Raw genomic sequence first — 26,617 nt, forward strand, 5'->3', positions numbered from 1 at the left:
GTTGTTTGTTCTTATGTTGTTAGTACTTCATAAAACCGGGCTGGACTTTAATATATTGGATATGTGACAAATAAAGTTCTGTTGTAAAACCTCTGTGACTCTCTCTGCATACAATATACCTAGGTTGGCCTTTTGTCGCATCTGGTCACTGCCAGTCTCTCTCTTCTGTTGACTAATTTTGAATGTTCTTGTCAGGGGGTTGGACAGGCTAGATGCAGGAAGATTGTTCCCGATGTTGGGGAAGTCCAGAACAAGGGGTCACAGTTTAAGGATAAGGGGGAAATCTTTTAGGACCGAGATGAGGAAAACATTTTTCACACAGAGAGTGGTTAATCTCTGGAATTCTCTGCCACAGAAGGTAGTTGAGGCCAGTTCATTGGCTATATTTAAGAGGGAGTTAGATGTGGCCCTTGTGGCTAAAGGGATCAGGAGGTATGGAGAGAAGGCAGGTACGGGATACTGAGTTGGATGATCAGCCATGATCATATTGAATGGCGGTGCAGGCTCGAAGGGGCGAATGGCCTACTCCTGCACCTATTTTCTATGTTTCTATGTCTTTTACCTGTTTATTCCGGAAGGATAAAACAGTTATTGGTTCATGTCGGAATTTCGACGTAAATGTAATGATGTTCACAACTAAACGACCACTTCGGTTGCGAGAGGTCACTGTTCTCCACATGCAAGGACAAAGTGGTTGTTTTCCATTTGGGGAACGCAGAGCCGGTGATTTCAGATCATGTCCATGGCGCCCGATTTACCCAGAAGCCTCCGCGCTCCAGAACTCGCCCTATGTTGCAGCCGATACCAAGCCAAGATCGCTATAGGATCTTTGATACCAAGCGCGGAGAGCCCAGGAAATTGTGCTGCCAAGGCGCGCATGCGGTCCGTGGACGCAAGACTCCGGAGGATCGGCGGCGGGTAGGAGCGGGGATCCGGGCGCGGGATCAGTCAGCACCGAGGCCCGGCCTGAGGAGCGGCCCCCGGCTGCGGGGAGAATCGGTGCGGTCCCTCGGGGACACGGTGGCCCGTCACCTGGGGACGGTGCGGCCATGGGTAACACACCGGAGAGTTACTTCCAGAGCGCGTTTGGAAGCGTAAACATGGATTCCCTGCCCCCTAGATAGTCTGGTCAGTAGATACAGGGAACTGCGGGCGCGGCTTCACAAAAACCGACACAAAGTGCTGGAGTACCAATTGGTGACTCGAAAAAAATCCTGACTCGAAGGATTCTCGCACGTTTACACGACCACACACACACACACTCACTAGGGACATTTATTGTACGTTTCCACCAAGCCAATTAACCGACAAACCTGTACGTCTTTGATGTGTGGGAAGAACCCCTTCGTCGGGGTTCCTTGGATGTGAATACCTGGCCAATAAACGTATTCATTCATTCATGGTAGCAACTCTACCGCTGTAATATATATTCATGATATATGTATTTTTATTTCTATTTATTTTTTACTGCACACTGAATGGACACTGGTTTGAGTAACGTTTTTTTGTTTCCTCTGGGTATGTGAGTACTCAGGAAAATAACAATAAAGATATACAATACAATACAATAGTAAGGCAGTAGCTCTGCCGCTGCATCACCGTGGTTTGATATAATACATTTAATACAAAGGAAGTGCAGATACAAGTTTATTCCAAAGATTGACGCAATTTATTGGGCCGGGCAGCAGGTTTCGTGTTGGGTTTCTTCTCCGGACTGATTACGGTGGGGGGACAGTCTCCCCTCTCCCTCCGGTCAATTAAAGGGTTGGCAGCAGTTGGCGCATGCGCATCGACTGCACCGTGATGAATAGACCTGTTTCTGGCTTGCGAGGGGGTTGTGGGTAAAAGGGCGGCCATGGGTAACACACCCAGCGCTTTGCTGCTGAACCGCAGAGCGTGTTTGGAAACGCAAGCATGGGTCCCTGCCCACCAAGGAGTCTGATCAGTAGAAGCAAGAAACTACGTGCGCTGGTTTATAAAAATATTCACATAGTGCTACAGGAACGCTTCCCATCAAAAGAAGGGCCATGAATCACCGATCCATGTTCCACTCAATTATTTTTGAAGAAGGGTTTCGGGCCCGAAACGTTGCCTATTTCCTTCGCTCCATAGAGGCTGCTGCACCCGCTGAGTTTCTCCAGCACTTTTGTCTACCTTCGATTTTCCAGCATCTGCAGTTCCTTCTTAAACAAAATTTCAGCACTGGGCCAGTTTATTTTCAGCCTCGCTGTCACAGTTTTATGTCACAGCTCACCATTAAGACTAAAATTACCTGGCCTTCACTATCAGTCTGAAGAAGGGTCTCGACCCGACCCGAAACGTTTCCTATTTCCTTCGCTCCATAGATGCTGCCTCACCCTCTGAGTTTCTCCAGCATTTTTGTTTACCTTCATCTGAAACGCTGATCTTTACCTGTTAATTTAGTGTAAACCTTTTTTTACAGGATAGAACATTCAGAGGACTGCCCTTGTTGCGAGTGGGGGATGGGAGGTTAGAGCAGAGTTATGGTGTATAGAAGAGACCCTGGTGAGAGCCTCTCTTATATAGTCGAAGAAGGGAACTCCCATTCCCTAAATAATGAGGACATCTCCAATGCCCTGGTTTGGAACACCTCACTCTGGGTGCAAATTCAGCGTCTTCGTCTGCAACACTGATCTTTGCCAGTTAATTTAGTGAAAACCTTTTTTTACAGGATAGAACAAGCAGAGGATATTGATGCTCGGGAATCACAAACTCCTTCAGTTAACCAGCACCTGAATGCGTGGGAGGGATTCACTGTGCAGCTGAGCCGATGAGGCACCATAAATTCCGCAGCATGGAGACATTATTCACTAGCTCTGAGAGTGAGCTGGGATTCACTCAATCTTCCCACCAGCAAGATCACGCTGTGGAGAAACCATTTCCCTGTCCCGATTGTGGGAAGGGATTCACTCAAGCAAACAACCTGAAGAGACACCAAAAGCAAATTCACGCTGAAGAGAAACTATTTACCTGCCCTGATTGTGGGAAGCGATTCTCTCAGGCCGGTAACCTGAAGAGACACCAGAGCATTCACACAGGGGTGAAGCCATTCACCTGTTCTGTGTGTGGGAAGGGATTTACTGCATCATCTGGGCTACAGACACACCAGCGGATTCACACTGGGGAGAGGCCGTTCACCTGTTCTGAGTGTGGGAAGGGATTTGTTCAATTGGCAAACCTCAGGACACACCATCAAATTCACACCGGGGAGAGACCGTTCGTCTGCTTTGAGTGTGGGAAAGGATTTATGCAGTCATCTCACCTTCAGTCACACCTACGGATTCACACTGGAGAGAGGCCGTTCACTTGTTCTGAGTGTGGGAAGGGATTTATTGACGCATCTGCGCTACAGAGACACCAGCAGATGCCCAGCGGGGAGAGGCCGTTCACCTGCTCTGAGTGTGGGAAGGGATTTATGCAGTTATCTCACCTTCAGTCACACCAGCGGATTCACACCGGGGAGAGGCCGTTCCCTTGTTCTGTGTGCGGGAAAGTATGTATAGATACATCTCGGCAACAATTACACCAGCGAACTCACACTGGGGAGAGGCCGTTCACTTGTTCTGTGTGCGGGAAGGGATTCGCTGGGTTGAACTACCTGAAAAGACATGAGCGAGTTCACACCGGGGAGAGACCGTTCACTTGTTTTGTGTGTGAGAAGGGATTTATGGATGCATCTCAGCTCAAATCACACCTGCGGACTCACACGGGAGAGAAGCCGTTCACTTGTTCTGTGTGTGACAAGGGGTTTGGTAAATTACATGGGCTACAAATACACCAGCGAATACACACTGGGGAGAGGCCGTACACTTGTTCTGTCTGTGGGAAGGGGTTTACTAACTTAGCTGCGTTACAAACACACCAGAGAATTCACACTGGAGAGAGGCCGTACACCTGCTCTGAGTGTGGGAAGGGATTCACTCAGTCTTCCCACCTGAAGAACCACCAGCGAGTTCACGCTCCCTCTCAACTGTGGGCAGGTTTGCATTGATACATAGATACATAGAAAATAGGTGCAGGAGTAGGCCATTCGGCCCTTCGAGCCTGCGCCGCCATTCAATATGATCATGTGGCCCTTTAGCCACAAGGGCCACATCTAACTCCCTCTTAAATATAGCCAATGAACTGGCCTCAACTACCCTCTGTGGCAGAGAGTTCCAGAGATTCACCACTCTCTGTGTGAAAAATGTTTGATGACCTGGTGGCCAAGCAGCAAATTCACACTGAGTAGAGGCCGTCCACCTGTTCTGTGTGTGGGAAGAGATTTGCTCAGTCTTCCAACCTGGTGACCCCCATGAGTGAGTTTACACTGAGGGGAGGTGTGGGGGGGGAGATAATCATCACAGTTGCTGAATCTGGTCGCAAGTCCACTAGTGTCTGCTGGTGTTGGAGTCTAGTTTCTGCTGCTGCTCATCACATCGAATTTATTTTATTGTTTTTGTCACGTGTACTGAAAAGCTTTTGCATGGGGTGAAGCCTCGTGGGCGCTGGCAGTCGTGGATGGGCCACATGGGAGCCAGAGGACGAGCTGTTGGGAATAAAAGGGGGGGGGGGGGGCGGTGCAGAACAAAGGGGGACCGCTGTGAGGGGTGAGGGAGAGAATAAAGGAGGACCCTTCAGTAGGCAAGCAAAGCGTTTAACTGTGACAATAAAGCATTCATTCATTTAAGACAATACATGATGACAATAGCTATTGTCATTGCTGTATCTTAGTTGGATTTAATATTCTGGGTCTGTGATAAATACATGAGTTTGATTGTAAACCCAGTGTCTCAGGTCCTTGTCTCTGCAACACACTTGATGCATGTGGAGAGGCCATTCAGCCCAGCTGTTCCCTGCCAGGTGGCGCATGCGCATCGATCGCACGGTGACGGATAGACCGGTTTCTGACTCATGGGGGGTTGTGGGTAAAGAGGCGGCCATGTCCAACACACCTGCGATGTGCTGCAGATTCGCAGAGTGTGTTTGTGACCGCAAGCATGGATTTCCCGCCCCAAGAGAGTGTGATCAGAAGATACCAGCAATTACAGGAGCACGGTCATCTATCTGGCACTCTGGCATTGCTATCGTCCAGTTCATCACCATCAATCCCCTGGGGGTGGGCCCTTTAAAGCAGAATATCCACTGGACTGGCCACGGATATACTCATAGTGGGAACGTGGGACTTGCCCGACAGGCGAGGCTACCCTCACAGTGATGGAGTAAAAACCTGGGCCAAATCACAGGAAGATGACTGGCAGAGACGGCCCACTGTGGCGCAGGGTAAAAGAAAGTTGCCGTTGATTGTAGCCAGCCAGTTTGTTCCCCCAGCTTCCTGTCAGCCTCGCTGTCACAGAGTGATGCTACAGCTATCTGTCTGCCTGTCTGTCTTGCAGGACTCAGTGTACTTGGAGAGCAACAATTTTGCGAGCAGGGCTGCAAGCACAGGGAAGACTGTAAGCACAGGGAAGACATTTTTCTCAAATTGAGTTTTTGTAAATTTAAAAATGTTAATAACCTGTGAAATATAACATCAATCTGAACAAAACTATACACAAACCACTACAGGACAATTGTGGGTAAGGTGGTGCACAAAATAGTAGCGCTATCGTGTACCATTTTGGTGTAGGTCCAGGATCACAATTACAGACAGACAGACACGCAGGCACAGAAACAAACAAGATGAGAGATTTAGTAATATGGACCAAGTGGGACCCGTTGGGACCCTGGCGCACGGAGGCCTGGTCCCCCAATGCAACCCGTTGCCCAAGGTAACAATCCACCACTCACCCATAGCCCCCACGTGAGGCCAGGACCCCCAATGCAACCCTTTCCCCAAGGCAATATTCCACCACTCACCTGTTTCCCCAACGCAACCCGTTCCCCCAACGCAATATTTCGCCTTATTCACCCTCCCTCATTTTTAAACTTTTTAAAAAAAATGCATTTGCACTTGCGACAGCCAGCAGGACTCAGCTGAGCCGGTGATTTCAAATCATGTCCATGGCGCCCTATTTACCCAGAAACCTCCGCGCCCCAGAACTCACCCTATGTTGCAGGCGATACCAAACGCGCAGGCGCGGAGAGACCCGGAAGCGGTGCGGCCAAGGCTCTGGAGGATCGGCGGCGGGTAGGAGCGGGGATCCGGGCGCGGGATCAGGCAACACCGAGGCCCGGCCTGAGGAGCGGCCCCCGGCTGCGGGGAGAATCGGTGCGGCCCTCGGGGACACGGTGGCCCGTCACCTGGGGACGGTGCGGCCATGGAAGCGTAAACATGGATTCCCTGCCCCCTAGATAGTCTGGTCAGTAGATACAGGGAACTGCGGGCGCGGCTTCACTAAAACCGACACAAAGTGCTGGAGTAACGCAGCCGGTCAGAAAAAAAGACTCGAAAGATTCCCGCACGTTTACACGGCCCTACACACACTAACTAGGGACAATTACTGTACATTTACACCAAGCCAATTTGTATTCTAAAGGTCTTGTCTCTTAATAATTTAAAAACCCATAGCTCAAAGGAATTCACTTACCATATTATTTGTACACAAAATCCATTCTTCTCTGTGTTCAAGAAGGAACTGCAGATGCTGGAAAATCGAAGGTACACAAAAATGCTAGAGAAACTCAGCGGGTGCAGCAGCATCTATGGAGCGAAGGAAATAGGTGACGTTTCGGGCCGAAACCCTTCTTCAAACGTCTGAAGAAGGGTTTCGGCCCGAAACGTCACCTATTTCCTTCGCTCCATAGATGCTGCTGCTCCACCCGCTGAGTTTCTCCAGCATTTTTGTGTACCATCCATTCTTCTCTCCTTGTTTACAGCAAAAATATCCATAAGATTTGAGAATTAAGGGACAGAAGTTTAGGGGGTAACATGAGGGGGAACGTCTTTACTCAGAGAGTGGTAGATGTGTGGAATGAGCTTCCAGGGGAAGTGGTGGAGGCAGGTTCGATTTTATCATTTAAAAAATAAATTGGATAGGTATATGGACGGGAAAGGAATGGAGGGTTATGGTCTGAGTGCAGGTAGATGGGACTAGGTGAGAATAAGTGTTCGGCACGGACTAGAAGGGCCGAGATGGCCTGTTTCCGTGCTGTAATTGTTATATGGTAATATGGTTATATAGTAGCTCTACCGCCGCGCCACCGTGATTTGGTATAATAAATACAATACAAAGGAAGTGCCTAGACAAGTTTATGCCAAAGATCGCCGCAACTCAGTGGGTCTTCTACTGCTTCTTCTTGTAGGATTCTGGCAGTGTAGACGCTGCTAAGCGTATTACTGCCCTCCACAGGTCAAAGTTTGAAATATATTCTTACATACAGTCCTGTAACTTGCAGGAATTGAAGAACAGCCCTGGATATCAGTTGATGTTTCTCACTGTGTCCAAACAGAGATAAAACAGAAAAAGCCTCAACTCCAAGTCCTGTCAGTCTAACAAATAATACTTTTCTTTCTACCCTATACTTTTTACATTCTAGGAAAACATGCTTAACTGTTTCATTACTCCCACATTCACACAAGCCAGAAACATGTTTCCCTACAATGCACAAATAGTAATTTAACCCACAGTGTCCCAACCTCAATATACACAGTTTAACTGAGTCCCTACGGGACAGAGATGTACAGAAACATATTTTCCTAACTTCAGATTGTATAGAAAAGTAGTGTCTACCCCTGACTTCCATTTCCCATCCTCTCTGCCATTCTTTTGTTAAGCCCTCTTTAATTATTTCTCTCAGTTCCACTATCCCCAATGATACATGGATATCTATTTCTCTTCTTAAACTCTCCTTTGCTATGAGGTCCACCTGCTCATTCCCCCTCACCCCAGCACGCCCGGGAACCCAGCAAAAAGTGATGTTACACGCAAACCCAATTCTAGAAAACACACTCAAGATTTCATTTAGAATGTCAGGACGAGCTTTAGATTTCCCTACTCTTAAAGTTTCAAGAGCAGCTGCAGAATCAGAACAGATAATGACTTCTCTAAAACTGGCTTCCTCAATCCACCTTAGAGCCCATTGAATTGCCATTAATTCAGTCGTGAGAACAGAGCTTCCATCAGAAATGCGCCGGCCAATCTTCAACCCAAGCTGCTCCACATACACTCCAAACCCAGCTCTCCCACTAACTGGATCTTTAGATCCATCTGTAAAAACAATCAAAGTGCTCTCACTGATTGAATTAAGATATTCCACTATTCTTGGAGTCACCTCGCGCTTATCTTTTTCCTGAAGAAAAGCAAGCTCAATAAACAGTTCAGGAAGAACCCAATAGGGCACAGGTAGCCTTATTGTATGCTCTATAATACCCCCTTGTTCCAAACCCAGCTTCCTAGCCCACTGATTTATAATGACAAAAAATGTGTTATATTTGTTACCATCATCAACCTCTTGCAACAAACACCTTGCTGGGAAGGTATCATTACACCCACAAAGTTTAGCCCAGTAATGTAACCCTAGCTTAATGCGCCTTAACCATAAGGGCATTTCTCCCATTTCAACAATCGGCAGGGACTGGGGAAGTCCTGAAGGCTCCACAGCAAAGCCTCAAAGCCTTTGCCTGCAACACATCTAGCCTAGCCAGAACAGTTTTAGACGCAGACCCATACACAAAACACCCATAGTCAAGAGAAGATCTGATCATGGCCTGATAAATTAGCAGCATTGTCTCCCTGTTGGCCCCCCACTCACACCCAACCAGACCTCTCATAACATTCAGAACTTTTTCACACTTCAACACAATTTTACCTACATGCACAGCTCAAGTCATACGCTCTTCAAACCAAACACCCAAAAACTTAAAAACCTTTACCTTCTCCAATAGAGACCCATACATATACAGCCCTAACTTAGGTAACTTTCTTTTAAAACCAAATACCATATATTTAGTCTTAGAGGCAGAGATTTTAAAGCCCCATGTGTTCCCCCATTCCTTTTTTTATTTTTTTATTTTTTATTTTTTTAAACCTTTTTTTATGGTTTGTAATGGAACTTATTATTTAATTTATGTAAAGCACTTTGGTGTCAATGCGAGTTGACTTAAAACGTGCTATATAAATAAAACTTACTTACTTACTCTACAGACACTAACACTCTTTGAATCTATTTTAAAACAAACTCTACATTACGACCTCTTTTCCAGATGGCCCCGTCATCTGCAAACAAAGACAGACCAAATCCTCTCTCTAATTTACAAAATATGTCGTTTATCATGATATTAAATAAAACTGGACTGATAACACTTCCCTGCGGGGTTCCATTCTCTATTTCTACAGTCTCTGAGCTGACACTACCAACCATTACTTGTATTGTTCTATTCAATAAAAAATCCTTAATCCAGTTGAACATTCGTCCCCTGACTCCCAAGTCAAAAATTTTAATCATTAATCCCTCCTTCCACAAAGAATCATATGCCTTCTCAATATCAAGGAATACACTCACTTTCCTTGCTTCTAAATGCCCTTTTAATATCCTGATCCAAAACTGATACAGACTCCATTGTAGACCTTCCATTCCTAAAGCCATTCTGTACATCAACAAATAGTCCTCTGGTTTCTAAAAAATAAACTAGTCTGTTGGTTACCATCCTCTCCATAATTTTACAGAGCACTGCTGTGAGCGCTATAGGGCGATATGAACTAGGGTCAGATGCCTCTTTGCCCGGTTTTAAAATAGGGACCACGACTGCATGTTTCCATTCCTTTGGTAAATAACCCTCTGCCCACACAGTATTAAACAAAGTTAAGATTTCATCAAGTACAGTATCATCCAGATGTTTAAATAACTCATACGACAACCTATCTCTCCCCGGAGTGGTATTTGCTCCAGACATAATTGCATCCTTCAACTCTTTTATGGTAAAAAACAGATTAAAGGTATTATCATTTACTAAACTCCTCTCCAGCTTCCACTGATTAACTGCCATCAGCTCGGTTCTCTTTCTACACCTCTCCACTCCCATGCTCTCTGATCTATGCACTGCTTGAAAACTGTCAACACACATGTCTGCTTTTTCCTTATTGGAGACTGCTACCACCTCACCCTTCTGCAACACTGGTAACAAACTTCTTTTATATACTCCTGACATTCTACGCACAGCTGACCACAAATGCCTTACTGGAGTTTCCGGGCCTAGCGTACCACAAAACTTCCTCCAACTATTCCTCTTTGCATCCTTTACAACTCGTCTTGCTACTGCCCTTAGCCGCTTGTACTCCATTGCATTGACCAAAATTGGATACTTTCTTAATTTTCGATAGGCTATATTCCTATTCCTTACAGCTTCATCACATTCTTTAATCCACCAAGGAACAGACATACGGGACCTAGGTTCCTGCTTCACAGGAATAGTACAACAAGCTGCCTCATGAATCATGAGACTAATGGAAGTATTCCAACTATCTACAGAACCCTCACTATTAACCTCTCCAACTAAACTTTGAGCCTTCTCTTGGAATTTATCCCATTTGGCCTGAGAAAAGTTATATCTAGGGACTTTCTTTTCCACTTCTCTCCTCAAATCCCTACCAAACCTACATAAAATTGGATAATGATCACTACCCAGTGTATATCTATCCATTACATCCCATTCACCAATTCTTGCTAAATTTGATGAAGCAATTGATAAATCTATGTGGCTGCAGGTGTTTCTCACAATATTATACCTAGACGGCCTTCCATCATTTAACAATACCAACTCATACTTGTCTAGAAATTCTTCAACAATAACACCATTTTTATCCCTGTGATCACTACCCCATAAAGGATTATGCGCATTAAAATCTCCAATCTATATAACAGGACACCTTATCTTCTCCATTATCTCATCAAAATCTGACAATATCAAGGGTTGACAGGGGTTATAATAATTTATCACAGTGATAGAATTCTGGCCGCTCCTAACTTCCACAGCCAAAACCTCAAGATTAGAATTAATGTCAACTTTCCTATACTGCAACCCAGTCTTAACAAAAGTTGCACAACCCCCACCTGATCTATCAGACCTATCTAATCGCACACATTCATAACCTGGGATTACAAAATCTAGACAGGGCTTTAACCATGTCTCTTGGATACATATTAATTCTGGTGCTTCTTTAAATTCATCAACAAATCTCTTTAACTCTTGACCATTTCCAATCAGACTCCGGGCGTTCCATTGAAGTATATAAAACATTATGGTGTTAATGAGGATCACCATCATCCACCTCACTGACATACTCCATACTGCTAGCTCTCGACAACTGTGACCTCTCCATACACTGACTCTCCGTCATGTATTGATGCAACTTTTCTGGCAACTGCTTTACACTGAGGAACCTTTCAGCTGCCCCCACCACTAACCTGATGATATCTGACTGGTTAGCTGCTTTCTTAGCTCCTACCAGCACATCAGAAACAAAAGACAGAAATGACTCCTTATTAAAAATCAACATGTCAGATGGAAAAGCCGACGGCAAGTTTGGCACAGTGATCTGGCTTCCTAGCACCACTCTAGTCCCAGCGCTCACATCTCCGCGTTCTCTAGCCACCCTTTGAGCTGCCTCTGCATATGACACGTTGTTCTGATCCTTCACTTCCTGCACTCGCTTCGCCTGAACAAAGCGCTCACAACCATGAAACCCTGCTGCATGATCCCCATCACAGTTAGGGCACTTAGGAGCCTCTGCCTTGCAATTTTGTATTGCATGATCTCCACCGCACTTTGCGCACTTTCTTTTACCCCGACAAGACCCAGCAACATGTCCAAACCTCTGACAGTTATAGCAGCGCAACGGTGGTTTAATGTACTCCCTCACTTGATACGCCATACTCCCAAGAAACACTCTCTGTGGCAGTACTACATCTTTGAACGTAAGCAGGACCGGCGGGTCCCTGACTCCATTCCTACTCTTAAATCTCACAACATCAGTTACCTGGGCCCCCTTAACATTTTCTAAGATCTCCTTCTCAGACAAGCCATCATACATCCCATACACCACTCCCTTTATTCCCTGCTGTCTTCCTCTAGGGACCAAACTCTCCACCTTGACCACCAATTTCCCCACACCCCTAGCATCATTAAACTGTTTTCTGTCTTTGCAACAAACTCTTAACATCCCATTATACAGAATCTTGGCCTGAAAATCCCTGCCTATCTGGCTCTCCAAAGCGGTGGTAATTTTTTAATGGATTCACTGCTCTAAATCCTGCATCTCCTTGATTTGTTCCTTTAACTTTAAACAGCACGATGAATTCTTCAATAATTCTAGTTCTCCTAACTTTACTTCCTTCGTCTCCTGACATTTCGGGTCTTTCGCTCGATGCCTCTCTCTTAGGGCCCCCCTTTTCCTTACCTACAGTCTGCCACCCACCACCCTCAGCCCCACCACCCCTTGAAGCCATGGGCCTCTAGAATCTCTCCTCTCTCGCTCTCCCGCCCGCTGCTGCTACTACAGCTACTGTAGCGCTCTAGCTCAGTGGGTCGGGGAGCATGTTTCGGGTTGGGGCCCTTCTCCGAACTGATTATGGTGGGGGGGGACAGTGCCGGTCCGTCCCCCTCATGTACCCATGATGTATAGACCTTTTTGTGGCTTGTGGGGGGTTGTGGGTAAAAGGGCGGCCATGGATAACACCAGCGCTTTGCTGCTGAACCACTGAGTGTATTTGAAAATGCAAGCATGAGTTCCCTGCCTATGGGAGAGTCTGATCAGTAGATGCCAGAAACTACGGGTGCTTGTTTACAAAAATATTCATATAATGTTATAGCAACGTTTCCAATCAGAAGAAGGGCCCTGAAACAAATTATCACCTGCCCACATTCCCGAGAGATGCTGCCTGAATTATTTCAGCACTGGGCCAATTTACTTTCGGCCTCGCTGCCACGGTTTTATGTCACAGCTCACCAGAAGACTAAAATTACCTTGTCTGAAACACTAAGGGAGATAAAAATGCTGGAGAAACTCAGCGGGTGAGGCAGCATCTATGGAGTGAAGGACTAGGTGACATTTCGGGTCGAGACCCTTTTTCAGACTGATGTGGGCGGGAAGAAGACAGGAAGAGACGGATGCAGTGGGCTGCGGGAGAGCTGGGAAGGGGAGGGGAAAGAGGGAGAAAGCAAGGACTACCTGAAATTGGAGAAGTCAATGTTCATACCGCTGGGGTGTAAACTACCCAAGTGAAATATGAGGTGCTGCTCCTCCAATTTACAGTGGGACTCATTCTGGCCATGGAGGAGGCCCAGGACAGAATGGGAGGGGGAGTTGAAGTGCTGAGCCAACGGGAGATCGGGTTTGTTATTGCAAACCGAGCGGAGGTGTTGGGCGAAGCGATCGGCAAGCCTACGCTTGGTCTCACCGCCGTAGAACAGCTGACGCCTAGAGCAGCGGATGCAATAGATGAGGTTGGAGGAGGTGCAGGTGAAACTCTGCTGCACCTGGAACGACTGCTTAGGTCCTTGGAATGAGTCAAGGGGGGAGGTAAAGCGACAAGTGTAGCATTTCCTGCGGTTGCAAGGGAAACAATAGACAATATGTGCAGGAGTAGGCTATTCGGCCCTTCGAGCCAGCAGCGCCATTCAATGTGATCATGGCTGATCATCCCCAATCAGTACCCAGTTCCTGCCTTCTCCCCATATCCCTGGGGAGGGGGTGGTTTGGGTGGGACAGGACGAATTAACCAGGGAGTTACAGAGGGAGCGGTACAGAGGGACCGAAAGGGCAGGAGATGGGAAGATGTGGCCAGTGGTGGGATCCTGTTGGAGGTGGTGAAAATGTCAGAGGATTATCTGTTGTATGTGGCAGCTGGTAGGGTGGAAGTTGAGGACAAGGGGGGGGACTCTGCTCTTGTTGCGAGTGGGGGGATGGGGAGTGAGAGCAGAGTTACAGGTTATGGAAGAGACCCTGGTGAGAGCCCCTTCTATAGTTGAAGAGGGGAACCACCGTTCCCTAAAGGATGAGGACATCTCCGATGCCCTGGTTTGGAACACCTCATCCTGGGTGCAGATGCAGCATCTTCGTCTGAAACATAGACAATAGGTGCAGGAGTAGGCCATTCGGCCCTTCGAGCCTGCACCGCCATTCCATATGATCATGGCTGATCATCCAACTCAGTATCCTGTACCTGCCTTCGCTCCATACCCCCTGATCCCTTTAGCCACAAGGGCCACATCTAACTCCCTCTTAAATATAGACAATGAACTGTGGCCTCAACTACCTTCTGTGGCAGAGAATTCCACAGATTCACCACTCTCTGTGTGAAAAATATTTTTCTCAAAACACTGATCTTTGCCTGTTAATTTAGTCTCATCCTTTTTTTTTTCACAGGATAGAACAAGCATAGGATATTGATGCTCGGGAATCTCAAACTCCTTCAGTTAACCAGCACCTTAACACATGGGAGGGATTCTCCGTGTCAGCTGAGCCGACGAGGCACCAAATTCCGCAGCATGGAGACATTATTCACTAGCTCTGAGAGTGAGCGGGGATGCACTCAATCTTCCCACCAGCAAGATCACGCTGAGGAGAAACCATTTCCCTGTCCCGATTGTGGGAAGGGATTCACCCAAGCAAACAACCTGAAGAGACACCAAAAACAAGTTCACGCTGAGGAGAAACTATTTCCCTGTCCTGATTGTGGGAAGGGATTCTCTCAAGTCTGCAACCTGAAGACACACCAGAGAATTCACACGGGGGAGAAGCCCCTCATCTGTTCTGATTGTGGGAAGGGATTCACTGCATCATCTAGGCTACAGACACATCAGTTGATTCACATCAGGGAGAGGCCGTTCACCTGCTGTGAGTGTGGGAAGGGATTTATGCAGTCATCTCACCTGCTGTCACACCAGCGGATTCACACTGGAGAGAAGCCGTTCACCTGCTCTGGGTGCGGGAAGGGGTTCGCTCAGGCCGGCAACCTGAAGGAACACCAGAAAATTCACTCAGGGGAGAAGCTCTTTGCATGTTCTGATTGTGGGAAGGGATTTACTGCATCGTCTGGGCTGCAGAGACACCAGCTGATTCATACCGGGGAGAGGCAATTCACCTGTTCTGAGTGTGGGAAGGGGTTTGTTCAACTGGCAGGCCTCAGGACACACTATCAAATTCACACCGGGGAGCGGCCGTTCATCTGCTCTGAGTGTGGCAAGGGATTTACACAATTGTGTGGGCTGCAGAAACACAAGCGGATTCACACCAGGGAGAAGCCGTTCACCTGCTCTGAGTGTGGGAAGAGATTTATGCAGCCATCTCACCTGCAGTCACACCAGCGGATTCACACTGGAGAGAGGCCGTTCACTTGTTCTGAGTGTGGAAAGGGATTTATTGATGTATCTGGCATACAGAGACACCAGCAGATACACAGCGGGGAGAGGCCGTTCATCTGCCCTGTGTGTGGGAAGCGATTTATACAGCCATCTCACCTACGGGCACACCAGCGGATTCACACTGGGGAGAAGCCGTTCACTTGTTCTGTGTGTGACAAGGGGTTTGGTAAATTATACGGGCTACAAGTACACCTGCGAATTCACACTGGGGAGAAGCCGTTCATTTGTTCAGTGTGTGGGAAGGGGTTTACTAACTTAGCTGCATTACAGAGGCATCACAGAATTCACACTGGACGCCTGAAGCCTGCTCTGAGTGTGGGAAGAGATACATTCAGTCTTCCCAGCTGAAGACCCACCAGCGAGTTCACGCTGCGGGGAAAAAGCATTTGCCTCTCCCAACTGTGGGCAGGTCAACACTGATGATCTGGTGACCAACCAGCAAATCCACTGAGTAGAGGCCGTTCACCTGTTCTGTTTGTGGGAACGGTTTCACTCAGTCTTCCAACCCAGTGACCTATGAGTGAGTTCACACTGGGGGGTTAACCATCGCAGTTGCTGAATCCATTTGCTGTTGAACTAAGCTCTGTTCATAGTTGCTGAATCTGGTTGCAAGTCCACAAGTATCTGCTGGTGTTGGAATCTGTGGTATCTGCTGCTACACATCACATCTAGGACTGAATACTGTTCACTGGACACGGATGGGAGTTTGTGTTTGGGTGGAGATTGACTGAGAATTCACTCAGTCACCTGCGTTACTGGCACACCAGAGAATTTACACCGGGGAGAGACCGCTCATCTGCTCTTCGTGTGAGAAGAGATTCACACAACTTGCTCAGCTGAAGACCCAACCGAGTTCACGCTGTGTAGAAAACATTTGCCACTCCCAACTGAGGGTCGGGTTTCACTGGTAAATCTAACTTGGTGACCTACCAGAGAATTCACATTAGGGAGAGGGCATTCACCTGTTTCACGTGTGGGAGGGGTTTCACTTGATTGTCTGGCGTAATGGCACACCAGCTCGTTCACACTCGGAGAAGGTTTAAATTAGATTTTGGTTCGGTGTTTAATATTTGTCACATATACACATATGAGATGTGCAGTGAAATGAAAGTGGCAATGCTCGCAGACTTTTGTGCAAAAGACAAACAACCAAACAAACTATAAACACAATCATAACACACATATTCTTTTACATAATAAATAATGGAAGGAAAAACGTTCAGTAGAGTTAGTCCCTGGTGAGATAGGCGTTTACAGTCCGAATGGCCTCTGGGAAGAAACTCCTTCTCAACCTCTCCGTTCTCACCGCATGGCAATGGAGGCGTTTGCCTGACCGTAGCAGCTGGAACAGTCCGTTGCAGGGGTGGAAGGGGTCTCATGTTGGCTGTGGAGTTGCACCTCCTGATGTATAGTTCCTGCAGGGGGGCAAGTGAAGTTCCCATAGTGCGTTCGGCTGAACGCACTACTCTCTGCAGAGCCTTCTTGTCCTTGGCAGAGCAATTCCCAAACCAGATGGTAATGTTCCCGGACAAGATGCTTTCCACCGCCGCTGCGTAGAAGCACTGGAGGATCCTCGGAGACACTCTGAATTTCCTCAATTGCCTGAGGTGGTAAAGGTGCTGCCTTGCCTTACTCACGAGTGCTGAGGCGTGTGATGCCCATGTCATATCCTCGGAGATGTGGACTCCCAGATATTTAAAACAGTTCACCCTATCCACAGGATCCCCATCCACAGGATCCCCAAACAAAGTTCTGTTGTAAAACCTCTGTGACTCTCTCTGTATACAATATTCCTAGGTTGGCCTTTTGGCGCATCTGGTCACTGCCAGTTTTTCCCCTCTGTTGACTACTTTGGAATGTTCCTGTTAGTCTTTTGCCTGTTTATTCCGGGAGGGTAAAATTGGTTCATAAGTCGGAATTTCGACACATGTAAATGTAATGATGTTCACAAATGAACGACCACATCAGTTGAAAAAAGGTCACTGTTCCCCACATACACGGACAAAGTGGCTGTTGTCCATTGGACAACGCTGGGCCGGTGATTTCAGACCATGTCCATGGCGCCCTGTTTACCCAGAAACCCCCGCTCCTCAGAACTCGCCCTATGTTGCAGGCGATACCAAGCGCGCAGGCGCGGAGAACCCCCGGAAGTGGTGGGGTGGGGCCAAGGCGCGCATGCGGTCCGTGGACAAACGACTCCGGCGGGTAGGAGCGGTGATCCGGGCGCGGGATCAGTCAACACCGAGGCCCGGCCTGAGGAGCGGCCCCCGGCTGCGGGGAGAATCGGTGCGGCCCTCGGGGACACGGTGGCCCGTCACCTGGGGATGGTGCGGCCATGGAAGCGTAAACATGGATTCCCTGCCCCCTGGATAGTCTGGTCAGTAGATACAGGGAACTGCGGGCGCGGCTTCACTAAAACCGACACAAAGTGCTGGAGTAACGCAGCCGGTCAGAAAGAAATAATCCCAACTCGAAAGATTCCCGCACGTTTACACGACCCCCCCCCCCACACACACACACACCCCCCCCCACACACACACACGCACTCCCCCCCCCCACACACACACACTCACACCCACACACTCCCCCCACACACACACACACACACACTCCCTCCCCCACACACACACACTCCGCCCCCCCCCACACACACACCCCCCCCACACACACACACACACACACCCCCCCCCCCCCCCCCCCCCCCCCCCACACACACACACACACCCCCCCCCCACACCCCCACACCCCCCCCCCACACACACACACACACCCCCCCCCCCCCCCACACACACACACACATACACACACGGGACATTTACACCAAGCCAATTAATCTACAGACCTGTACGTCGTTGATGTGTGGGAAGAAACCCTTAGTCCGGGTCGAACCCGAGTCTCCGGCGCTGCAAGCGGTGTAAGGCAGCAACTCTACCGCTGTAAGGCAGTTGCTCTACCGCTGCGCAACCGTGATTTGATATAATGCATGTAATAGAAAGGAAGTGCAGATACACGTTTATTCCAACTCAGTGGATCTGGAGCATGTTTCGGGTTTTGGGGGGCCCCTTCTCCAAACTGGTTGTGGTGCAGTGACAGTTGCCGTCCCGTCCCCCTCATCTGGTCAATGAAGGCCCTCGAGGCCAAAGATCGCATCGATTGCACCACCATGGATAGACCTCTTTCTGGCTCGCGGGCGGTTGTGGGTAAAAGCGCGGCCATGGGTAATATGCCAGCGCTTTGCAGCTGAACGCAAGCATGGGTCCCAGCCCACCAAGGAGTCTGATCAGTAGATGCAAGAAACTACGGGTGCTGCTTTACAAAAATATTCACATAGTGTTAAGAGTAATGCATCCAATTAGAAGAAGGGCCCTGAATCAAAGTATCACCTGTCCACGTTCCCGAGAGATGCTGCCTGACCAACTGAATTATTTCACCACTTGGCCAGTTTACTTTCAGCTTCACTGTCGCAGTTTGATGTCACAGTTCACCATGGAGACTAAAATCACCTCGTCTGAAACACTGATCTTTGCATGTTAATTTAGTGTAATCCTTTTTTTACAGGATAGAACAAGCAGAGGATATTGATGCTCGGAAATCTCAAACTCCTTCAGTTAACCAGCATCTGAGAGGGATTCACTGTGTCAGCTGAGCCGACGAGGCACCATAAATTCCGCAGCATGGAGACATTATTCACTAGCTCTGAGAGTGAGCTGGCATTCACTCAATCCACCCACCAGCAAGTTCAAGCTGTGGAGAAACCTTTTCCCTGTCCCGATTGTGGGAAGGGATTCACTCAAACAAACAACCTGAAGAGACACCAAAGACAAGTTCACGCTGAGGAGGAACCAATTCCTTGTACAGATTGCGGGAAGGTATTCTCTCAAGCCTGCAACTTGAAGAGACACCAACAGCAAGTTCACGCTGAAGAGAAACTATTTCCCTGTCCCGATTGTGGGAAGGAATTCTCTCAGGCCGGCAACCTGAAGAGACACCAGAGAATTCACACAGGGGAGAAGCCATTCACCTGTTCTGTGTGTGCGAAGGGATTTACTGCATCATCTGGGCTACAGACACACCAGCGGATTCACACTGGGGAGAGGCCGTTCACCTGTTCTGAGTGTGGGAAGGGATTTGTCCAATTGGCAAACCTCAGGACACACTATCAAATTCACACCGGGGAGAGACCGTTCATCTGCTCCGAGTGTGGCAAGGGATTTACTCAATTATGTGGGCTGCAGCAACACCAGAGGATTCACATCAGGGAGAGGCCGTTCACCTGCTCTGTGTGTGGGAAGGGATTTATGCAGTCATCTCACCTGCAGTCACACCAGCGAATACACATTGCAGAGAGACCGTTCACGTGCTCTATGTGCGGGAAGGGGTTTATTGATCACTCTGGGCTACAGAGACACCAGCAGATTCACAGTGGGGAGAGGCCGTTCATCTGCTCCGAGTGTGGGAAGGGATTCACTGATTCTTCCAGCTTGCTGACCCACCGGCGAATTCACACTGGGGAGAGGCCGTTCACTTGTTCCGTGTGTGGGATGGGATTTGTACAATTATCTCAGCTACAGACACACCAGCCTATTCACACCGGGGAGAGGCCGTTCACTTGTTCTGTGTGTGGGAAGGGATTTATACATTCATATCGGCTGCGTTCACACCAGCGGATTCACACTGGCGAGAGGCCGTTCGCCTGTTCTGTGTGTGGGAAGGGATTTATACATTCATATCGGCTGCGGTCACACCAGCGGATTCACACTGGCGAGAGGCCGTTCGCCTGTTCTGTGTGTGGGAAGGGATTCACTGGGTTGAACTACTTGAAAAAGCATGAGCGGGTTCATACCGAGGAGAGGCCGTTCCCTTGTTCTGTGTGCGGGAAAGTATTTATTGATACATCTCGGCTACAATTACACCAGCGAACTCACACTGGGGAGAGGCCGTTCACCTGCTCTGTGTGTGGGAAGGGGTTCACTGGGTTGAACTGCCTGAAAAGACATGAGCGAGTTCACGCCAGGGAGAGACCATTCACTTGTTTTGTGTGTGAGAGGCGATTTATGGATGCATCTCAGCTAAAATCACACCTGCGGACTCACACGGGAGAGAAGCCTTTCACTTGTTCTGTGTGTGACAAGGGGTTTGGTAAATTACATGGGCTACAAGTACACCAGCGAATACACACTGGGGAGAGGCCGCACACTTGTTCTGTCTGTGAGAAGGCGTTTACTAACTTAGCTGCGTTACTAACACACCAGAGAATTCACACAGGTGAGAGGCCATTCACCTGCTCTGAGTGTGGGAGGAGATTCACTCAGTCTTCCCACCTGAAGACCCACCAGCGAGTTCACGCTGCGGGGAAACCATTTGCCTCTCCCAACGGTGGGCAGGTCGACACTGATGACCTGGTGACCGACCAGCAAATTCACACTGAATAGAGGCCGCTCACCTGTTCTGTGTGTGGGAATGGATTCACTCAGTCTCCCAACCTAGTGACCCATGAGTGAGTTCACACTGGAAGGGGAGTTTAAATAAGCTGTCTGTTCTGTGTCTAACCATCACAGTTGCCGAATCCTGTTTCAAGTCTAAAAGTGTCTGCTGGTGTTAGAGTCTGTGGTTTGTGCTGCTGCTCATCACATCTAGGACTCGCAGGTCACTGGGCACAGTTGTGCTTCGTTCCACTGATGATAGTTTGCATTTATTTTATTGTCACGTGTGCTGAGGTACGGTGGAAAGCATTTGTTGCGTGCGGCGGAGCGATGTGGGGGGGGGCTGGGGCGGGACGCTGAAGAACAAAGGAGGACCCAGTGTGCGGGAACAGTCGTTCCGGGGGGAGAGAGAACAAAGGAGGACTCTTGGGTATTTCACTTTGACTTGTCATGTGACAATAAAGCATTAATTCAATGGAAAGACAATACATGATTATACCTGCTATTTCCATTGCTATATCTGAGCTGGGGTTTAATATTCTGGGTTTGTGATAAATGAGTTCTGTTGTAAACCCGGTGGCTCAGGTCCTTGTCCCTGCCTCTACAACACACTCCTTCAATGAACCAGGAGGTCCACATTCTTCTGAGTTCAGGAGTTATAGGAGCAGATCGGTCAGGTCAGAGAGTTCACATTGGGGAGAGAGCATTCACCTGTTTAGTATGGGAATGATTTCACTTGATTATCTGAGGTATTGGCACACCAGCTCGTTCACACTTGGGAGAAAGGTTAAATAATATTTTGGTTTTGGTGTTTCACATCTCCCGCAAGTCTGTAGTTTTCTGACTATGTGGTTAAACCTGATGTTCATCATAACCAGGACTAAACCCTGGTCATTGGAGACATTTGGAGGTTGTTCTTATGTTGTTAGTACTTCCTGTAACTGGGCTGTAGTTTAATATCTTGGATATGTGACAAATAAAGGAGTTCTGTTGTAAAACCTCTGTGACTCTCTCTGCCTAGGCAGGCCATTCGGCGCGTCTTTCTGTTGACTCGTTGGGAATGTTCTTGTTAGTCTTTTATCTGTTTATTCTGGGAGGGTAAAACGCTAATTGGGTCACAAGTCTGAATTTTGACACTTGTAACTGTAATGATAGTCACAAGTAAATGACCACATCGGTTGCGAGAGATCACTGCCCTCTACATACAAGGACAAAGTGCTGGAGAAACACAGCGGGTGCAGCAGCATCTGTGGAGCGAAGGAAATAGGCAACTTTTCGGGCCGAACCACTTCTTCAGACTGATGGAGGGTGGGTGGGGGCGGGGAGAAGAAAGGAAAAAGGAGGAGGAGGAGCCCGAGGGCTGAGGGAGAGCTAGGAAGGGGAGGAGACAGCAAGGGCTAACGGAATTGGGAGAATTCAATGTTTCTGAGCAATTAGAGAGGAGGTTGTGAAACTGTCTCCGGAGGGAGGAGGAGAACTTCTTCAAAGTAGGCATATCTCAAGTCAAGTAAAGTCAAATGTATTCGTCACTTACACATACGAGATGTGCAGTGAAATGAAAAGGGGCAATGCTCGCGGACTTTCTGCAAAAAGACAAAAAAACTACAAACAGAATGGAACAGAATCACATATTCTTTTACATATTAAATATTGTGGGCGGAAGGAAAAGGGGAAAAAAACAGCAATTTTGAGGGGATTTCGCAGTGGAGCAGACAAAGTGTTTAAGAAGGAAGCGCAGATGCTGGAAAATCGAATTTAAGAAGGAACTGCAGATGCTGGAAAGTGGCAGTTGTCCATTTGATAAGTATAAGTGGATAATGAAGAGGATTTCCAAATTCTACAGAGTGATTTAGGCTATTTGGAAGAATGGGCTGAAAGATGGCAGATGGAGTTTAATGCTGATAAGTGTGAGGTGCTACACCTTGGCAGGACAAATCAAAATAGGACGTACATGGTAAATGGTAGGGAATTGAAGAATACAGTTGAACAGAGGGATCTGGGAATAACTGCATAGTTCCTTGAAGGTGGAATCTCATATAGATAGGGTGGTAAAGAAAGCTTTTGGTATGCTAGCTTTTATAAATCAGAGCATTGAGTATAGAAGCTGGGATGTAATTTTAAAATTGTACAAGGCATTGGTGAGACCAAATCTGGAGTATGGTGTACAATTTTGGTCGCCCAATTATAGGAAGGATGTCAACAAAATAGAGAGAGTACAGAGAAGATTTACTAGAATGTTGCCTGGGTTTCAACAACTAAGTTACAGAGAAAGGTTGAATAAGTTAGGTCTTTATTCTCTGGAGCGCAGAAGGTTAAGGGGGGACTTGATAGAGGTCTTTAAAATGATGAGAGGGATAGACAGAGTTGATGTGGACCAGCTTTTCCCTTTGAGAATAGGGAAGATTCAAACAAGAGGACATGACTTCAGAATTAAGGGACAGAAGTTTAGGGGTAACATGAGGGGGAACTTCTTTACTCAGAGGGTGCTAGCAGTGTGGAATGAGCTTCCAGTGGAAGTGGTGGAGGCAGGTTCGATTTTATCATTTAAAAATAAATTGGATAGGTATATGGACGGGAAAGGAATGGAGGGTTATGGCCTGAGTGCAGGTAGATGGGACTAGGTGAGAGTAAGTGTTCGGCACGGACTAGAAGGGCCGAGATGGCCTGTTTCCGTGCTGTAATTGTCATATGGTTATATTTGGGGAACGCTGAGCCGGTGATTTCAGATCATGTCCATGGCCCCCTCTTTACCCAGAAACCTCCGCGCCCCAGAACTCGCCCTATGTCGCAGGCGCGGAGAGACCCGGAAGTAGGTGCGGCCAAGGCGCGCATGCGGTCCGTGGACAAAAGACTCCGGGGGATCCGGGCGCGGGATCAGTCAGCACCGAGGCCCGGCCTGAGGAGCGGCCCCCGGCTGCGGGGACACGGTATTATGTGTGATGTCATATTTCACCGTAGAGACAAAACAACACCTTGCCTGAAACACTGATCTTTACCTGTTAATTTATTGTAAACTACTCAATAGAAGAAGCAGAGGATTTGATGTTCAGGAATCTCAATCGTATTCATAAGGATTCACTGTGTCAGCTGAGCCGACCAGACGCCAGAGAGTTGACAGCATGGAGACATTATCCACCAGCTCCCAGTGTGGGCAGGGATTGACTCGATCTCCCCACCTGGTGACCCAGCAGCAAGTTCACACTGTGGAGAAACCATTTACCTGCCCCCGTTGTGGGAAGGGATTCACTCAGTCGTGCCAGCTGAAGAAGCACTATCGAATTCACAGCGGGGAGAAGCCGTTCACCTGCTCTGAGTGTGGGAAAAAATTCACCGTGTTATCTGTGCTGCTGATACACCAGCGGATTCACACCGGGGAGAGGCCGTACATCTGCTCTGAGTGTGGGAAGGGATTCATTGCGTCGTCTCAGTTGCTGACACACCAGAGAACTCACACCGAGGAGAAGTCGTTCGTCTGCACGGATTGTGGGAAGGGGTTCTTTCATTTATCTGCGTTACAGATACATCAGAGGATTCACACCGGGGAGAGGCCCTTCGTCTGCTCGGAGTGTGGGAGGGGATTCAGCCAATCCTCTAACCTGAAGAGACACCAGCAAGTTCACGCTGTGGAGAAACCGTTTGCCTGTCCCGATTGTGGGAAGGGGTTCTCTCGAGCGTGCCGGCTTAAGTGGCACCAGCAGATTCACACCGAGGAGGGGCTGACAACACGTCAGCGAGTTCAGACCTGCGAGAGGCCGTTCACCTGCTCCGAGTGTGGGAAGGGGTTCATTGCATCATCTGAGCTCCTGAAACACCAGAGAATTCACACTGGGGAGAAGCCGTTCATCTGCTCTGAGTGTGGGAAGAGATTCATTGAATCATCTGCCTTACAGATACACAAGTGGGTTCACACTGAAGAGAGGCCGTTCACCTGCTCTGAGTGTGGGAAGGGATTTGTTCGTTCGTCTGCATTACAGGTACACCGGAGAACTCACACCGGGGAGAGGCCCTTCTCTTGCTCGGAGTGTGGGAAGGGTTTCACTGGTTCATTTTCATTGTTGATGCACCAGAGAATTCACACCGGGGAGAGGCCGTTCATCTGTGCTGAGTGTGGGAGGGGATTCATTGAATCATCAGCGTTGCAGGTACACCAGAGAATTCACACTGGGGAGAGGCCGTTCACCTGCTCTGATTGTGGGAGGGGATTCAACCGAGCTTCCCAACTGGTGACCCACCAGCAAGTTCATACTGTGAAAAATAAAATTCCCTGTCCTGATTGTGGGAAGGGATTCGCTCAGGCAGACAGCCTGAAGAAGCACCAGCTTATGCACACCAAGGAGAGGCCGCTCTCCTGCTCCGAGTGCGGGAAGGGGTTCATTCACTCATCTGCGTTATCGAGGCACCAGAGAATTCACACTGGGGAGAGGCCGTTCACCTGCTCTGAGTGTGGGAGGGGATTCACTCATTCGTCTGCGTTGCAGGTACACTGGAGAATTCACACTGGGGAGAGGCCGTTCGTTTGTCTGGAGTGCGGGAAGGGGTTCACCCAATCTTCTCACCTGAACAGACACCAGCAAGTTCACGCTGTGAAGAAACAATTTGCCTGTTCGGATTGTGGGAAGGAATTCAGTCAGGCGGGCAGCCTGAAGAGGCACCAGCGAATTCACGCTGGAGAGAGGCCGTTCATCTGCTCTGTGTGTGGAAAGGGGTTCATTGGATCGTCTGAGCTGCTGACACACCAGATAATTCACATTGGATAGAAGTCACCCGTCCGCTCTGAATGTGGGACCAGAACACGTGGTAATTACGAGTCGCAAAGTCTCTCACCACAAAACTCCCATTTGTGTTATTACACTATTTATAAAACACGGGATTCCCGAGGAATGCAAGTGGTGCAGAACTATCTGTATTTTATGTTAAACTTTAGGCACCTTTAAGTGTTTTGATTTCAATAATTGATCGCCTCTGAGATAAAAACACAGACTGGCTGTCGTCCATTGGGGAACGTTGAGCTGGTGATTTCAGATCATTTCCATGTTCAGATCATTTCCAGGTTCCTCTTTGCCCCGAAACCTCCGTGTCCCAGAACTCGCCTCATTGTTGCAGCGATCGCGGGGAGCCGGAGGTGATGCGGCCAAGGCGCGCGTTGCAGTCCGCGGTGATGGAAAATGTATGTATCTTGTGTATTCTATCTGTCTCTGTACAAGATCGCGTACCGAAACTGCCTGGTTCAGTGGACAATCTGGTCACAGGTGACCCGACCCTAGGGGATCGATGGGGGTTAGCGCGATTATGGTAACGCCGTTGGACTCCACATCTTGGCGATGTTTCAGGTCAGGACCGGCTGTGTGGCTCCAGTGCCAGTTGTGATTTTTTTTTTGTAAACCGGTAAAAGTACCTCCTTGTATCAGGCATGAGACATGAAAATATAGGAAGAGAGATGGGGGTCCAGGGGGCATTGCCCCCGAGTAGGGTTCCAAGGGGCAATGCCTCTGGCGGGGGTAAAAATGTTTGATAATTGCAGAAATGTTTGATAATTGTACCTTGAAACGACACTGTTTTCTTGTCTGTTTACCCTTAATTTATACTGTCATTTTTTTTAAATTGTACCTTAAAATAACACAAATTACTTGCTTGTCACTTCTTCATTTACACAGAAAATTTGTGATAATCATACCTTAAAATGACACCAACTCCTTGCTTGAATACACTCAAGTCATATTGAAAATATTTTATATTACACCTACTTGTATCATGGTACCTGTTCCTTGCTTGTTTACACTAATTAGAGAGAAGTATCATTTACCATTGTGTTTAAACGCCAAATGAATTTCAAATCCAACTCCCAACAGTTAGGATGAACATGATGATCCAACCACTTCAAATATGATCA

At 48.1% G+C, this 26,617-nt stretch overlaps 4 protein-coding genes across 5 annotated transcripts in view; 3 read left to right on the forward strand and 1 right to left on the reverse strand.

Annotated features, from left to right (window-relative positions):
• Positions 1-4,051, forward strand: part of LOC116981456 — a 57,897-nt gene extending 53,846 nt beyond the window's left edge. The window contains exons 13-15 of the mRNA XM_033034509.1: positions 799-1,053; positions 1,894-1,963; positions 2,784-4,051. Coding sequence (XP_032890400.1) covers positions 799-1,053; positions 1,894-1,963; positions 2,784-4,012 — 1,554 coding nt within the window. The 3' untranslated portion in view covers positions 4,013-4,051. The remainder of the gene's footprint in view (positions 1-798; positions 1,054-1,893; positions 1,964-2,783) is intronic.
• The window catches only part of LOC116981521 (gastrula zinc finger protein XlCGF26.1-like), a 101,014-nt gene that overhangs the window by 25,579 nt on the left and 48,818 nt on the right, over positions 1-26,617 (reverse strand). The window lies entirely within an intron of this gene.
• Positions 5,950-21,725, forward strand: LOC116981520 (gastrula zinc finger protein XlCGF26.1-like). Of its 2 annotated transcripts, none has more exons than XM_033034584.1 (2): positions 5,950-6,302; positions 18,863-21,051. In XM_033034584.1, exon 2 carries the CDS (start codon positions 18,979-18,981, stop codon positions 20,734-20,736), a length of 1,758 nt encoding a protein of 585 aa, XP_032890475.1. In that variant the 5' UTR covers positions 5,950-6,302; positions 18,863-18,978; the 3' UTR covers positions 20,737-21,051. The 2 variants fall into 2 exon arrangements, with proteins under 2 accessions (XP_032890475.1, XP_032890474.1); XM_033034583.1 differs by lacking the exon at positions 5,950-6,302 and adding an exon at positions 17,551-17,681 and having other exon boundaries at positions 18,863-21,725.
• Positions 14,423-26,611, forward strand: LOC116981458 (zinc finger protein 585A-like). The gene is made up of 5 exons (XM_033034511.1): positions 14,423-15,647; positions 17,382-17,647; positions 19,540-19,836; positions 23,483-23,654; positions 23,800-26,611. Exons 1-5 carry the CDS (start codon positions 14,429-14,431, stop codon positions 25,482-25,484), a joined length of 3,639 nt encoding a protein of 1,212 aa, XP_032890402.1. The 5' UTR covers positions 14,423-14,428; the 3' UTR covers positions 25,485-26,611.

Source organism: Amblyraja radiata, chromosome 15 (genome assembly GCF_010909765.2).
Source record: "Amblyraja radiata isolate CabotCenter1 chromosome 15, sAmbRad1.1.pri, whole genome shotgun sequence".
NCBI lineage: Eukaryota > Metazoa > Chordata > Chondrichthyes > Rajiformes > Rajidae > Amblyraja > Amblyraja radiata.

Coding starts and splice junctions, on each gene's coding strand:
- LOC116981520 (XM_033034584.1), top strand. CDS start 18,979: ATGGAGACATTATTCACTAGCTCTGAGAGTGAGCTGGCATTCACTCAA.
- LOC116981458 (XM_033034511.1), top strand. CDS start 14,429: ATGGAGACATTATTCACTAGCTCTGAGAGTGAGCGGGGATGCACTCAA. Junction 19,837..23,482: donor AGAGGCCGTTCACTTGTTCC/GTGTGTGGGATG, acceptor CTCTTTACCCAG/AAACCTCCGCGCCCCAGAAC. Junction 23,655..23,799: donor CCCCCGGCTGCGGGGACACG/GTATTATGTGTG, acceptor CGTATTCATAAG/GATTCACTGTGTCAGCTGAG.